The sequence below is a fragment of the Serinus canaria genome, chromosome 4 (assembly GCF_022539315.1).
Source record: "Serinus canaria isolate serCan28SL12 chromosome 4, serCan2020, whole genome shotgun sequence".
Classification (NCBI taxonomy): domain Eukaryota; kingdom Metazoa; phylum Chordata; class Aves; order Passeriformes; family Fringillidae; genus Serinus; species Serinus canaria.
In genome coordinates, this window is record NC_066317.1 from 39,031,316 (window position 1) to 39,046,822 (window position 15,507).

Sequence of the window (15,507 nt, forward strand, 5' to 3'; positions counted from 1 at the left end):
AAATACATTAACAACTGTATTACTACCTACTGCCTGAGACCAGATTTTCTGCCTACAATTTCCACTAGATACATGCTACCTATACCCTTAGTTGTGGATAATATATTCACTGGAAATACAACAAACAAACAAAAAAAAATCTAATTTTTATTTGCTTCACTGAAGGAATAGCAATAGACAAGAATGGGTTAATCTACTTTGTTGATGGGACCATGATCAGAAAAGTGGATCAGAATGGAATAATATCGACTTTACTTGGCTCCAATGACCTTACCTCAGCACGACCTCTTACCTGTGATACCAGCATGCACATCAGCCAGGTACTTATCAGTTGCTGCTAATTTGGAAAGCTGAGCTGGTGACAAAAACTGAGATGCTGCTTTCCTGCCCCTTAAAATAAGACTGGGTGGAATGTGATGGATATTTAACAGCAGTTTTGGGGGAGAAAGCATCCTGTTCTACGGCTGTGAATTGCACTGTATTCTCTTAGCTATAAACGCTGCTGTATTCAATTTTTCTGCCCATAAAGTTCAGTTTGGTTTAGAGCAGCAAAACTATCAGCAGGAAACATTAAGCCTGGTAGTAAATACTGGGAAAATGGCATATCTGTTAGAACTATCTTGGCATGTTGATGTTTTCTGAATTGCTGACATCCTTAGCTTTCTAGAGTGAATGAAAGGATTTACACAGAACCCCTGTATTTTTCTATTTGTCTTAAAAACTTGTGTATGTAAGAAGGGACATGTCAGTAGTAGTATGTTCCAAAAATGGAGAACAGTGTTTCATAATCTGGAAGGTAGCATGTTATTTTTGCTACTACAAGAATAAAAGATGAACACTGTTGACAAGTGTTTAGACATTGATATCTGCCTCTATAGTTATTTATGCATTTGTGATACAGAAATGTTTGGCATTTATTGGAGGGGAAACTCAGCCTGTATTATACTTTCAGTGCAACTGGCTTTCTTTTCAATAAAGTGGATGCCTGAATATTGTTCCCCTTGCCTCCCTGAAAAGCTTTTGTTTGCTGCATGTACTCAAGAAAGATCTTCAGTCGTGATTGCTTACAGCAGATGGAAAATATCCTAATTAATTTATTTAACCTGCACTGGTTAACTGTTTAACAAAACACTTCTGTTTGTTTAGGTTCGTCTGGAGTGGCCTACAGATTTAGCTATCAACCCAATGGATAACTCCATTTATGTTTTGGATAACAACGTGGTTCTGCAGATCACTGAGAACCGTCAGGTTCGCATTGCTGCGGGGAGGCCGATGCACTGCCAGGTGCCCGGGGTGGAGTATGCGGTGGGCAAACACGCTGTGCAGACCACGCTGGAGTCGGCCACCGCCATCGCCGTGTCCTACAGCGGCGTGCTTTACATCACAGAAACTGATGAGAAAAAGATCAATAGGATAAGACAGGTCACAACTGATGGAGAGATCTCTTTAGTTGCTGGAATACCCTCCGAGTGTGATTGCAAAAATGATGTTAACTGTGACTGTTACCAAAATGGAGATGGCTATGCTAAAGATGCCAAACTTAATGCCCCTTCCTCCCTAGCTGTGTCTCCAGATGGCACCCTGTATATTGCTGACCTGGGAAACATCAGGATACGGGCTGTGTCAAAGAACAAACCCTTAATGAATTCAATGAACTTCTATGAAGTTGCTTCTCCAACTGACCAAGAGCTGTATATCTTTGATGTCAATGGTACTCACCAGTACACTGTGAGTTTAGTCACAGGAGACTACCTGTACAATTTCAGCTACAGCAATGACAATGATATCACTGCCGTGACGGACAGCAACGGGAATACTCTTCGGATCAGGCGGGATCCCAACCGAATGCCAGTAAGAGTGGTCTCTCCTGATAACCAAGTCATCTGGCTGACCATAGGAACCAATGGATGTTTGAAAAGCATGACTGCACAAGGGCAGGAGCTGGTCTTATTTACCTACCATGGCAACAGTGGACTTCTGGCAACTAAAAGCGATGAGACTGGATGGACGACTTTTTTTGAGTAAGTACATAAAATAAAGTCAGATGCCTTATAGTTTTATTGAGTTCTACAGGGCCATTTGAAATGTTTCTGGGTGAAGTGACTGTAAAGTTGACCTTGATAGCAAAAAGCACAGAAAGATACTTTTAATTTCCCATACTGTCTTCCTCTGTCTTACTTGTCTGACTTCTTGTGAACATTGACTCTGAATAATTTTGAATTCATTATTTTCAACTTCAGTTTTATATATTGAAATAATAGTGAGACAACATTTCACTCTTGTCAAGAAATTTGTAACTCAGACAACCATGGGTTTGTAGATTTGCATCAAAAACTAGATTTTCATCCCACTTGCTCATTAGATTGACATTCTTCTGCTGCAAATACTGACAAGAAATTTGTCTTTGCTGCTCTGGTTTTTTTTAAGCAAAAGCATTTCTGCACAGTCTTTTGCCCAAAAATAACATCTGGATGGGTAGTAAAAGGGTGTGTTTCACTGAGTGGAGGGTACGCAGGAAAGATCTCCTGAACAGCACAGCAGGCTTTCACACAGGTGGACCCAGTTGGAGGAAGCTGAGAAAAGAAATGTGGGCCATGAGGGAACTGTCAGTCCTGTAGGAATAAACTGAAAACACAGAAACCACCAGCACCATGTCAAGCACAACAGTCCTACTGGAACAGTAGGACTTGTAATTTTACCAACCTCAGAAAAAATCTTTTCAGTGAATTGCTTTAGCCTGTGTTACACTCATTAAGTCATCAATGCCTGTTCATAACAAGACAGATTAGCAAAGCGTTTTACAGAATCCTCAATTCTACTGACTAAGGAAGATCATGACATTTTATAGATAAACTAATAGAACCAGAGAATTCACATTCAGGTTTTATCGGCAACTTATCTCCAAATGGTGTGAACTGCCAACTGAATGCACTAAGCAAAACATAACCAAAATGTAGCTTAAAACAGAAACCATTATTTCAAAAAAGGTCAATATAGAATTAACACAGATTTTTTTTCAGTTGTCTCTGCCAGCTGGAAATATATGTGTATTTTTAACTCACATGAAAGACATGATGAGGTTGGGTAAGAAGGTATGTATGAAGGAGTGGAAGATGTACTGTTAGTGTGATAAGTAAAACTCTTAAGAGGCCTCTAGTTGAACTATTCAGGATTACAAAGGGCATCATGAAAATTCAGTAAGTCCCTCTTCTTTTTATTTCCCCCTCTTTTCTCGTACTTATGATGAAATGCAGTAGCAACTGCTGCCAAGGTCAGGGCTTAAAAAAAAGCTTTCAATTCAACACATGATAAAGAAAATAAAGTGCCAGTGTCAGGCAGTGGCAGCAAAGCCAAACATCTGTGTTCTGAGATAACTTCATATTTCTGTCAGTGTACATTTGGCTGAGGCAGTGTGCGGGAGGACTCTGAGCACCTGTATCTACTCTCCAGCCTTTACAGATGCCCATCAGAGACACAAGAGCAGCAGGTGCTGCTTCACTGCATATTGTGTCCTGAAGTGGAGACAGGGCTAGAAATGCTGATCCCTGACAAAGACAGCAGGTGGGATGGTACTGCTGCCAGTTTTAAGGTATTCTTACAATAATCTGTGAATTGGCAGGGCTTTGGTAGCGGGCACCTTCCCAAAGCATTAGCACACATCTGTAATATTTAATTGTGCTTTGGTGCATCCGCTGTGGATCTTTTTAGGTCCTGCCAAGAGGACACAGAAGCACAGCGAGGGTACACATGGAATGAGAAGGTGTTTGATTGGCAGGACAAGTGTTCTCCTTCTCTTGAGTTAGCCCTGTCCTGTATGCTGAGAGACCAAAGCACAGCTTTAGGTGGGCTGGGAATAGCCATCCATTTCCACAGAGAGTAAAGTCAGTGTTGAACTGTGACAGACACAGCCATTTGTTTCCAATAGGCAAGTTGGAAAGACAGGTAGTTTGGGGGACGGTGAAGTCCTGTACAGAAATGAAGGCATCTGCTGGATACAGCAGGCACTTTTAATCATGCTGGCATTCATACTGGCTAATTGAGGACCTAAAGTTTTAATCAGGGCAGTAATTTCTCACCATGTTGGCTGTAGTTTCTGTGTAGCCTGCTGTGATGTACTGCAGTAGCTGGTGGCTCCTGAATGTATCTTAATGACATCTGTGTGATCGCAAAAAAATTGGATATTATATTCACTATGCAGTGGGGATAGGTCTGTAGTTTTCATCATAGGGAGAATTCAGGGTACTGTGTGTCATGAAGTACACAGCTATTTCCTGAGTCTGCAAACAGCCGTCTTTCACACCTGATCTGCTTTCATGCAGACTTTCTGGTCTGAGTTAGGTTATGTCCAGCTGACTTAGAGAGAGCCCAAAGGGCAGGCTATTCCCCTCAGTAACTATTAGGATTATTTCCAAGCTGCTGCTTATGCACTTCCTAAACAATTACCTCCAACCAATGTCTCGTTAGAATTCCCAAGCCGAAGTAATTATAGAAAAAGCTAGGCAATTTCACTCTCCCAAATTTGCAAGTGTATGAGGCTTTTGCAGAAGCAAAGATATTTATCTCCTCCCTGTAGCCATGGTGAAGCAGTAATCTGTTTAATTGCAACAAGGAAGATTCAGATCAGACATTTGGAGGAACTTCACGGTAAAGATTTTGGAGCCCTGGAGCTGACAACAATGATAGTGACCCCTTGCCCTTCATAGACTGTCTTTAAAAACAGATCAGACATCTTTCAGGACCAATGCAGGAAGAACAGATCCTGCCCTGGGGTAGAGGTTGGACTGCATGACCTCTCAAGGTCCCTTCCAGTAATGTTTTTGATGATACTCTGTACAAGTTGAAACCAAAAATAAAAAATTGTACTGATTATGTAAAGCCACAGGGAATAAGGGGCAGGAGGAAGGCCCTGTGTTATTTTTCTTGCCAAAACAGCATTCTTAAAAACATCCATCAGTCATCATAGCTGCTTGCTTCTTTTGAACATAAAATCCCCATGCACCAAATCCATGTCTGTGTATTTCCCGTTTGAAGGAAAAAATAATTGTGAACAAAACTCTTTTGCCATTTTTTATTATAAGATCAAGTATTATTGTGACTTTTTGGTGCTCATGATTTGTAACATTAAATCTGACAACGCTGGACTTCGAGAGGTTTCTGGTACTATTGCCAAAAGAGATGGCCTGTGAATTATCACAGAAGAGTTTGTGTGGGGGTGACATGATGTACGAGGGTGTTTCTCTCTCAGCTTCTGCATTTTCATGTTTGTTGGTAGTATGGGCTAAAACATTGCCAGGTGAAATGTTTTCTGTTGAAAAAAACGAAGCCTTGTTAAAATGGAAAGGTATCCCTCAAACATCAAGTGAAGAATAAGAAATACTGAAAAGAAATCATTCTGGATTCATAGCATTTAAACTTCATTGCTGAATGCATTTTCTTTTAGTAGCACAGTTAATTTATGTATTTTATTTACTGTGTTACTCAAATTCTCAAAATATTTTGAGAAAAGGATAGAATTTATATTCTGTGGTGAATCTAGACTTTCTTCCCACTCACAGCTAAAAATGTTCAACTGTTTGAATGTCCAATGTACCAGAAATGCCTTTTGTCAACTAGTTTTGAGTATAGCTGGGTTTTTTCCCCTTTCGATTGTCACAAATCTGTTTAAGTGGCTGAAGATACACAGAGGAAGAATACTGTGCATTTAGTAATAAAAAGTTCAGCCTTAGGAGCAACTCAGGAATAGCTTGGTTAGCTATTCTCCTCTGCAAGTCTGATTGTATAAGTGGAGTATGGATCCAAATAACTTATTTCAGCTGAGTTCTCAGTGGTTAGAAAGCAGGTTTATGAAAATGATTCAATCTTTCTATTTTCCTCTTCAGAACTTTTCAGTACAAAAGGGAAATATTTGCAAAAACATTGCGTCCTAAAAATTGGCAATCATTGCTCTGTCACATACTAAAGCATTTGGTCTTGTTTCTTTTCATGGCTTTTTTCCACAGTTTAAATCACACTAATATCAGATCCAGAAGAAATTTAGTTTTTTATTGATTTTAGCGTGGACACTAATTAATCTATAGTTTATTTTATTTAGTCTCTTCTTTCCCTGAAGAAGGGAAGGACTGACACACAAGAAATGTTTTTTTACTTTTTTTTTTGTTTGTTTTTACAGTGGAATTGTAAGTACTAGCTTGAATTACTTAGGATATAATATAATCTGTTTTCTTTGTTTGCAGACTTGGAGGGTTTAATATCTTTATGGCAAAATGGATTTGTAAATTTCTATTTTGTTAAAGGTTATAGTGTACTGATCAAAACTGACACCATATATTTCAGGAATGTGTACTTTTTTTAAAGCACTGTTGCTCAGATTCATAGTAACTGTTCTCTGTTTTCAGATGCCAAAAAATTTGCTGAATAAAAATGATGTTAATAGAGCATTTACAGAAATTATTGAAAATGCACGCATACTAAAAACCAATGGAGCCATATCAAGCTAAAAGTTGCCCAGATTAGGTTTTATAATGAAATTATAGTATTAAACAAGGTATAAAAGTAATCAGCCTAATCAAATTCTCTTACAAAATTTTGAGCTATCTGAGCTGGAAACTATTAACTATAACTGCATATTATGTATGCATAATATGAACATTTAAACAGATAAATCTTTAAAGTTAAACTGATTATCTGCATATTAGCATTTTGGAAGTGACACTTCCTAGCCAGCCTATATGGCATTATTTCTATGCAGCAGTTTCCATTCTGACTTTACATACAGAATGCTAAGCCAGGTGCTTACAAAAATACAAAAAGAGCATTTTCTCTTGACCGAGGTTTTGAAATACCAGAAGCAAATGCCCAAAAAGCCTTGCAGGTGCCCCTGTGCAATCACCCAGCAGTGCCAGGCTGTGGCTGCTTTGTGCTCCTTGGGTTGTGTGAGGAGCTGGCAGAGGCTGCTGTGCCAGGGAGAATCCCTCCAGGACAAGCAGCCAGCAGCCAGGGCTGCAGTCTGCGCGCTGTGGGAGCGCTCGGCACCATGCCAGTCTCGCACAGACACCGAGTCCTTCCCTTCAGCTGCCCTGGAACAGATCCTGCTCAGCCCAGTGTTGGGTGCCTGGGATCTGTCCCAGGTACTTCTGCAGGCTCCTCTGTAAAAATACAGGTGCTCTTTCCCCCCTCAAGCTCTTCTGGAAGGTTCAGGCTGTTTGTGCTCTCCTCAGACATGAAGTAATCCCAGCAGCCACTGTTCCTTATCTCTTTTCAGCTTTCTCACATTTTTCTTCCTCTTCTTTTTGAAGCAGTATCAGCAGCAGAGATCTGTTCCAGACTAAGATGACTCCTCCTCTCTGGAAATCCACTGCCTTTCTTCCATTGCTCCATTTTGCTCTCCAGACCTCCTACTACATTTCCTTACTTTCTTACCCTGTATCTTGCTCCTTTCCACATCTCCCATTATTTCCTGATGGTGTGTTTGACTTTGCTGCTTTTTCCTTTTTTCAGCAGTGAATTTCTTTGCAGTCCCCTGTTGTATCTCTTGACAGTCCATCCAATGTTTCCCTCGACACTTCATGCCCTGAGCTCATTTGTCTTCTCCTTCCCCTCCTCTCCCTCCCACTCAATCCTTGTCTTCAAGGCAACAGGAAGCAAAGAGAGTGACATCAGCAAGCACAGTACTTACAAGTTTACTTTGCTCCCACAGTTAAATTAATGAGCTTTCCAGCTATTCTGGAAAGGTGGTGAAATTATGCAGAATGTGAAATCCTTACAGTAATTTATGGACTCTAGAGAATCGCAAGCAAAAATCTCTTTTCACTGTATGCTGCAGAGTTGCATATTATGCTTTTATTAGCAATGCATTCAGTGCTGTGGTTTCCCTAAAACTCTGTGATACAGAGTCAGATATTGCCTCTGGCTTGGACTTGTTTAGTTTCCCCAAGTAGCAGGCACATCATCTGTAACTGTCAACAGTTGGCAACAGACAATGGAGTGTTTTGCAGTTTTTCTTTTGCTTCATCTTAATACATTGCCTGTGGAGTCTGATTTGGAAATAGTGAAATTTGGCTACGGAAAAGTCTATGGAACTTACGCTGAAATGCAAGTATTTAATTTGATCAGAATAAAATTATACCCTAATAGTTGTGTCAATTCACTTGCACTTCTACATATTCAGAGGTTCAACATCCAGTTTTCATAATTACTATTTCTGTACCATTTCAGGTAACATTTTTGGGGGATTATTTTCCTGTAATATTTGTGCTTCTGTTTGTGTTCATTTGTCTATCCCATTTATACTTCAGTACTATGAGTATCTAAAAATGCCTAGGGTTCTTGCTACTTTCAGTTTTGGGGCTTTCCTTCTAATTCTGAATGAATTAGATTCTCCTTTTTTAGACATACCAGAACTTTGTACAAAATTGTAACCTGGATTGTTTTATCACTACTAAACAACACTATCTGAATGGCCTTGATATCACAGTGCTTTTCAGGTCTTTTTATCCTTTTACTATCAACAGCTTTTGCTGCTGCTGCTGCTTCTTGCTTCATCAGTGTAAAATGTAGTGGCTATACCATATTCATTCAAGGACTTTTATTTAGCCAATTACCATGTTCTTGCATTGACTTTTGTAGAATCACATGAGCCCTTGATTGCAAACTGTGACATACAAGTGCAATGTCTTTAATCTTCCCATACTATATATGCTTAAGCAACAAAAAACATATTCTCTTCATTCTTAATTGTTTCCAAACTGTCTTTTTGGGAATATTTTTGAGATGGTCAGTCCTTGCATAAGTGCCTCTGTATCCACATTGCCTGGCACAATGCAGCATGCAATACAGATATTTCTCTCTCGCAGCATATTTGCTTTTCCTCCTCTCAGTATGACACAAATTGAGGATCTTGTGGCCATAACCCTCTTTCACATCTTCATGTAGACCCATGGAGGCAGAGCTGGCCAGAAGGCAATTAAAACTCTTCTTCTCTATTCAAACAAGCTAAGTATGCCCCCTACCCAAAGAGACCTTGTAGGGAAAAATATCAATCTGACATATTTAATTTGGGGATTTTTTAAATTTACACTGAATACATCAACACTACATAACACTACACAAGTATGTAACTGTTTCATGCAACATGCAATTTCTGAGAGGAACTCAGTAATGGCTGTGCTTGCTGACAGGATTCACCATGTTTCTTCTTAAGATAAATCATTCAATAGATTTTTTTTAATTTCTGTCTTCAGCTTTAAAGAATAGAGGTTATGTCTCACAGTTTTCTAAATCAGAACTGTAACAGTGTTACGATAGCTTTCATAACACGTTATATTCTTATCCTGCTTAATAAAAAACAGCCATGTTTAAAATAATCCATTACTATATAACATTAGATACCAATGTGACATTTTTTAGACAACTGCAGTTTGTCCCCAAATTGCCCTGATGGCAGTAGTTTGTTTCATCTGATAGACATTCACCCGATTCTTCATTCTTGAATGTTACTCTTTCTTCTCCTTAGAATTAGGCTGCCTAATAAAAGCAGACCTGAGAAGCTATTGAAGAGATAATAATATTAACATCAGAATGCTGAAGACACATAGCAATATTATTACATGTTTCATGTTGAAAAAGGAAGAATTGCTTTGATTTCTGTCAAGAAAGTCAGCATGTGATATCTCTGATTTCAGAAAGCACCTAGAAGTAAGGATGGTACCACAAAATAAACAGTTTTGTTTATATTAATGAAATAAATGTCCTGCACTGTCAGTCCAGTCAGCTCTGTCTAGGCTCCTGAAAGTATCTGTCTCACTTCTGGTTTATGAAGGACTTCACAATACCATTTGTTTAGTTATTGGCATGTTAATAATCTTGTTCCATGTTAGTTTTCTTTGTCAAACAGAGGTGGGGAAGGCTAGAGTCAAGCCAGCTCACCCTCCTTCATACTCACTTGGCAGGGAACCTGGTGTGGTGAGGGTGGAAGGACAGCTCAGGACCACATGTGAGAAATCATGTTTTCAGTCTGTTTTCAGTCATGCTGTATTCAAATGTATCTTCAATCCCCGTCAAGGGATTTGGTCTTCCTTCCAGTGAGACCAGACTGATCAGCTCTCTAGGAAGCCTACAAGGGACATGCATTTTAAAGCCTTTCCTTTGGAGGTCCCTCCCAAGCAGCGAAAGTCTCTCACTTCTGAAGCCTGCATTAACTGGGTGTGACTTGTACTCTGAAGGAATAAGGTTAAATTAACCACAGAATCTGAATCTAACAATTATTGTTTACCATCTTAGTATTCCACTGCCCTAAAAGAAAATACAATCATATAATTTTGCTTTCCTGTTACTAAATTTGCTTTTCAAACATAATGTAATTTAGTAAGTTGTTTTGCCCACTTTTTGTGACCCTGTAAAAACATCTTTGTGGAGTGTTTTTAACCTTTCAAAACAAAAATAAAATTAAATCCCCACCCAATCACCAAATAAGAATTAAGGGGGGGAAAAGCAACATAACAGTTTATTCTGTGAACAAAATGTCTGGCCAAACAGACCAGCCTTACGTCCTTTTTTCACTAAAGGCCTGTACACCCAGCTCTGACAGTGTAAGCAGACCTTACAACAAGGAACAATATGTCACACAAAGTATATATGCACCAATGTTTCTCTTAGTTGAAAGGCCATACTCTGGTATTTATATCCACAAGGTACACAGTTTATTTGTGCAGTAATAGATTAGCTAAAAAGGTGGGGGAGGTGATACACAGACAAGGCAGCAGCCCCAGGAACCCTGAGGTTAGGGAAGCTGCCCGCTGGCACACCCTAGCAAACCCAGAATCCTTCCTCTGTGCATCCCACAGGGCTATGGGGCAGTGAATTCCCATTACAGGGAAGTTGAAAAGTGAGGAATGGGTGCTGAGGCCTTGTAGACAAGAGCCTAGCTACTTTATTTATTCTCATGTTCATAAAACGAACCACCTTGAATTGCTCCTGAATTGGTTGCACTCAGTTCAAAAGAGTGTGAGCTGCTGAGGCACACCCCCAGCCCTGGGAAGCTGCTTCATCCTTAACTTAAATGCCTCTCATGTAAGCCACACTGCCTACATCCCTAGCAATGCCTCTCATGTAACTGCCTACACCCCACTGCTCCCAGTGCACACCTTCCCCGGGCACATACCTTGGAGCTGTGCTCCTGCTCTTCAGAAAGCAGTGGCTGCATTAACGCTGCTTATTTGTGCAAGTTCATGTGCACGTAGGGTGCATGTCAGATAGGAGTTGTGAGAGACCCCTTGGTTTTGTGGCTCCTTATGAGAATGTACATGGCAGCAGTCAACACAGCCTGGAGGACTGCAGTACCATACAGGAGTGAGAGAGAAGTTTGGTGGAATTCTGGCAAAAAGTAAAGCATCCCCAGCATGGTAAATCATGTACTGCTTCTTTCTCCACAAGGCACCACTCCCCCAAAATACCTGGTTCCAAATACCTTGAAGTCATTTTGGATTGGGCTGTGAAATGGTCAATCTTATGTGGCACAAGCACTGAACTCAAAGCTTGTTTGTCTGGTTGTGCAATGAAGTGGAAAATGAGCATCAAAACCTTCTCCATATGGAAGTGAATGAGCTATCATGGGAAAAGGTGTTGATTCATTCTTTTGAGCTCCCTTTCCAACAGACACATTTCCTGCAGTGATTCTCGTTTAGAGTGTGCCTGTTGTTTTGCAGATGAGTTATGGCTGTCAGGAAAGGCCTATTTAAGTGAATTGTTCATGTCTGGTGTGCTGAATGTTGGTTTACAAAAAAAGACTGAAAACTGTCCTTTTAACATTATGACAAAATAGACACGCCAAATAAAAAGCCTCAAGAGCTGCAGTTATAACAGGAGAAGGTGAAAAAAGAAATTGCCAATCACTTTCCAGCTGAGGAAATCTCTTCATTAAACCTGGACTAAAAAATTCGTCCTGACCACATTGCTAAGATAAAAGACCATTACCTGAATTATTTAACCAGCTGTGCAAACAGTTTTATAAGAGTTCCCCAGATGAAAACAGAGTAAAGACCCTTTCCCTATGGAAAAGCTATCCGATGAAGGCACAGGAAAAGCTTGTGTTGTCTGACAGTTGGTTGGACAGGACAGATAAATGTAACTGATATTTATACTTTTAATGACCTTCTAACTTCTGTGGTATTGTGAGTTTGCATTTTCTGCCTAAATTCCATTTAAAAACAAGTAGGCATATAAATTTCTGTCCTGAATTGGGAATCTGGTTGTAGTTTAATTTAACTTTTTCCTAGAATCACTCCTGGACCTATTTTTTGTAATTCCTGTTTATCCACTTTTTTCTCAGAGCTAGGCACAACAGAAGAGAAAAGGAAAATAAAAAGGGACAGATGAAAGGAAAAAGGAGAAGGAGAGAGGAAAGGAATAAAGCAGGAAAGAAAGGGAAAAGAAAGGAAAATTATTCTTTCATATATTTAGAATTCTGTAAAATTGGAAAGAATATTGATTATTTTCATGAAATCATAGAATATTCTGAGTTGGAAGGGACTTACAAGAATCATCAATATCCAGCTCCCAGCCCTGGCCCTGACAGAACAGCCCCAAGAGTCACACCATGTGTCTGAGAGTGTTGTGCAAACAATTCCTTAATTCTGTCAGGCTTGGTGCTGTGACCACTTCCCTGGGGAGCCTGTTCCAGTGCCTGACCATCATCTAGATGAAGAACCTTTTCCAATATAAACCATATCCAACATAAACCTCCTCTGACACAGCTTCATGCCATTCCCTCAGATCCCATCGTGGTCACCACAGAGAAGAGATTGGTCCCTGACCCTGCACTTTCCCACAATGGTGTTGAAGCCCACTATGAGGTCTCCCCTCAGCCTCCTCTTCTCCAGGATGAACAGACCAAGTGACCTCAGCTGTTTCTCATGCAGCTTCCCCTCAAGGCCCTTCTCCATGCTCGTGTGCCCTCCCTTGGACACTCTCTAACAGCTTTATATCCTTCTTACATTGTGGCACCCAAACTGCCCCCAGCACTTGAGGTGAGGCCACCCCAGTGCAGAGCAGAGCAGGACAATGCCCTCCCTTGCCTGGCTGGCCATGCTGGGCGTGATGCACCCCAGGACATGGTTGATCCTCCTGGCTGCATTTTTTCTCATGCTTAATACTATTCTTAGATAATAATAAAATAAAATTTTTAAAATCCACTTGTCATCATTTACAGGCTACTAATATATATCAAATTGTCATTTGCTTTCTTCTTGTTAAGCAAAATAAAATATTAGGAAGACATGCCACCATATTCTTTATTGTTTGGGTTTTTTTTTAAAAAAATTGTTATATCTCCAAAGGAAATCATAGTTTAATATTTCAGGTTTCCCAATATAATTGTAGTGTGAATTCAGAAGCAAGATGCCAAACCTTTTAACATACAAATACAAATGTATTGTGTGGAAATAAATGAATATGTGCAGGTTATGTATGAGTAGTTATGGATCCACTGAAGTGTCTATTTCAATCAGACTAAATAACAAATGCAAAAAAAAGAAAAAAAGGAGAAATCATTTCTGGCCATGCATCTTCAGATTATTTTCACCTTTTTCATTCTTAGCAGGCTCATTCAGTCTCTCTTCAGACATATCAAAAGCAGAAATACTTCTCAAAATGAGGAAAGCAATGTACAAATTGAGTAAAGGAAAAGAAATGCAAAATTCATTACATTCAAGTTGAAAATTTTTTTCTTTCTTTCTACAACCCACATAATGGTTAAAGGTGGCCAAAACTAGAGCTTCTAGTAACTTACCATGCCTAATTTTAAACCAGTAGGAGACAGAAGAGCTCCCTACAGGTGAAGAAATGCTAATGAAAGTGATGGTATCTGAACTGTGGGCTTCTTTCCTTTTGATTGGCAAAATAACCATTTTGGTACTGGTTGAGCATGCAGTGAAAGTGCTACTAGAGTGGCTTTTCTTTACCATCATTTTGAATTCACTTTCATTTGGGAGAGACTAAACCTGCAGTGTGCTACAGAGGCTGAATACAAGGGAAAGAATGTATTTGAAAACCAAAATTCTGTCATGTTAAAGACAACACTCTTCTATGTAAATGTAGCTTAAATGGCCTTGACAAGCCAAGGGATACATTTCATTGCCAGGTTAGGACAGATTTTTCAGCATGTTGTCAACATGGTATGCACCTAAAAAAACAACACATTGCATTCCTGAATGTCATCCTTGAACCTTCTGTTCTCACCTGCCAAGAAGCAGCAATCAGGTATAAAAGGCTTCCCATTAATTGTTTGAAATAAGTAGGGTAATGTTCCATAAATTTTTTAGCCACTCTTGGTAATCTGAGATGCAGAGAAAAAACCTGATGTGAGTTGAGTGAAAGTATAACAGTGCTTTTCTACTGTCAAAATTATACATGTCTATATTATGAAATGTATTCATGCTTCATTTCTCTATTACAGTATCCCAACTAATAGTATAATCTGTAACCAGTCTTAAATACTTAATATGCATTTGGATTGCATGTTGTGTTATCTGAAATGTGCTGGAACTGGTGTGCCTTGCTCTTCAACCTGACATGTTTACAACAGAAAAAAAAAAAAAAATCACAGAAATTATTTTGTTGAGGGATTGTGCTGCAGAAGTCTGGGGAAAAACAGTATCAGTCATAAATTAGCAATTGGCTTTAGGTGCAGCCTTTACTATACACTTTATTTCTACAGCTCCCTGTTCTACATTGAAATAACTTCTGATATAAAACATTAATAAAGCTCTGCATGTTGGGGTTGAGCTAAATGTGCTACAGACTAAGATAAAATACACTTGAGAAACAAGTCAAAAATAAAGAAAGTAGGACATTTCCATCTGTGGCAAGGCTTACCATGAAGTTATTACTGCAAAGTGAAGTGTCCTACATAGCCTAGAACAGAAAATGATCTGGGAAGGCATGTAATTAAAACTGAAGGAGAGAAGCAATGGAAGAGAGACTTCCAGCAGGTGAAGAGCAAAAGGTCGCGAATCTGGGAAGCTGATAATCATTATCTCTGAGAAATTCTCACTGCTGAAGTGGAAAACTATCTGGCAGTGGCAGCTCATCCTAAGGAAGAAAAAGGATTTGATCTAAGGGGAACTTCAGCTAGTGGTGGTGGCAGCTGCCCACACTGCTGCCTTCATAGTTATTGACCAAATATGAAGATTGTTGTGTTAATGCCAACAGAAGTGAGCTGAGCGGATTAATGTACACAAGGTCACATCCAGGGAGCAAGTTTCTGGTTTAGATTCTTGAAAAGTTTATGTGAGACTCACTCTTCAGGAACTGAAGATGTTGATGGAATGGCTTTGCTGTGGAGCCTGGCAAAGGAGAAAGATCAGAGGGCTCCATGGTAACACATGTGCCTGAGCTTGTGTTTGGATGAAAAGATCAAAGAGGCTGTGAAATGCCAAATACAGGCACTCACCCTCTAGACTTCAGATCTCATTCCTTCTAGGGCAATTTCAATATTAGAACACTAGGCAGATA

General features: G+C 39.6%; 1 protein-coding gene across 1 annotated transcript in view; it reads left to right on the top strand.

The window, feature by feature from the left end:
• The window catches only part of TENM3 (teneurin transmembrane protein 3), a 236,638-nt gene that overhangs the window by 199,564 nt on the left and 21,567 nt on the right, over nucleotides 1-15,507 (top strand). Inside the window, exons 20-21 of the mRNA XM_050973933.1 lie at nucleotides 166-320; nucleotides 1,147-2,021. Coding sequence (XP_050829890.1) covers nucleotides 166-320; nucleotides 1,147-2,021 — 1,030 coding nt within the window. The remainder of the gene's footprint in view (nucleotides 1-165; nucleotides 321-1,146; nucleotides 2,022-15,507) is intronic.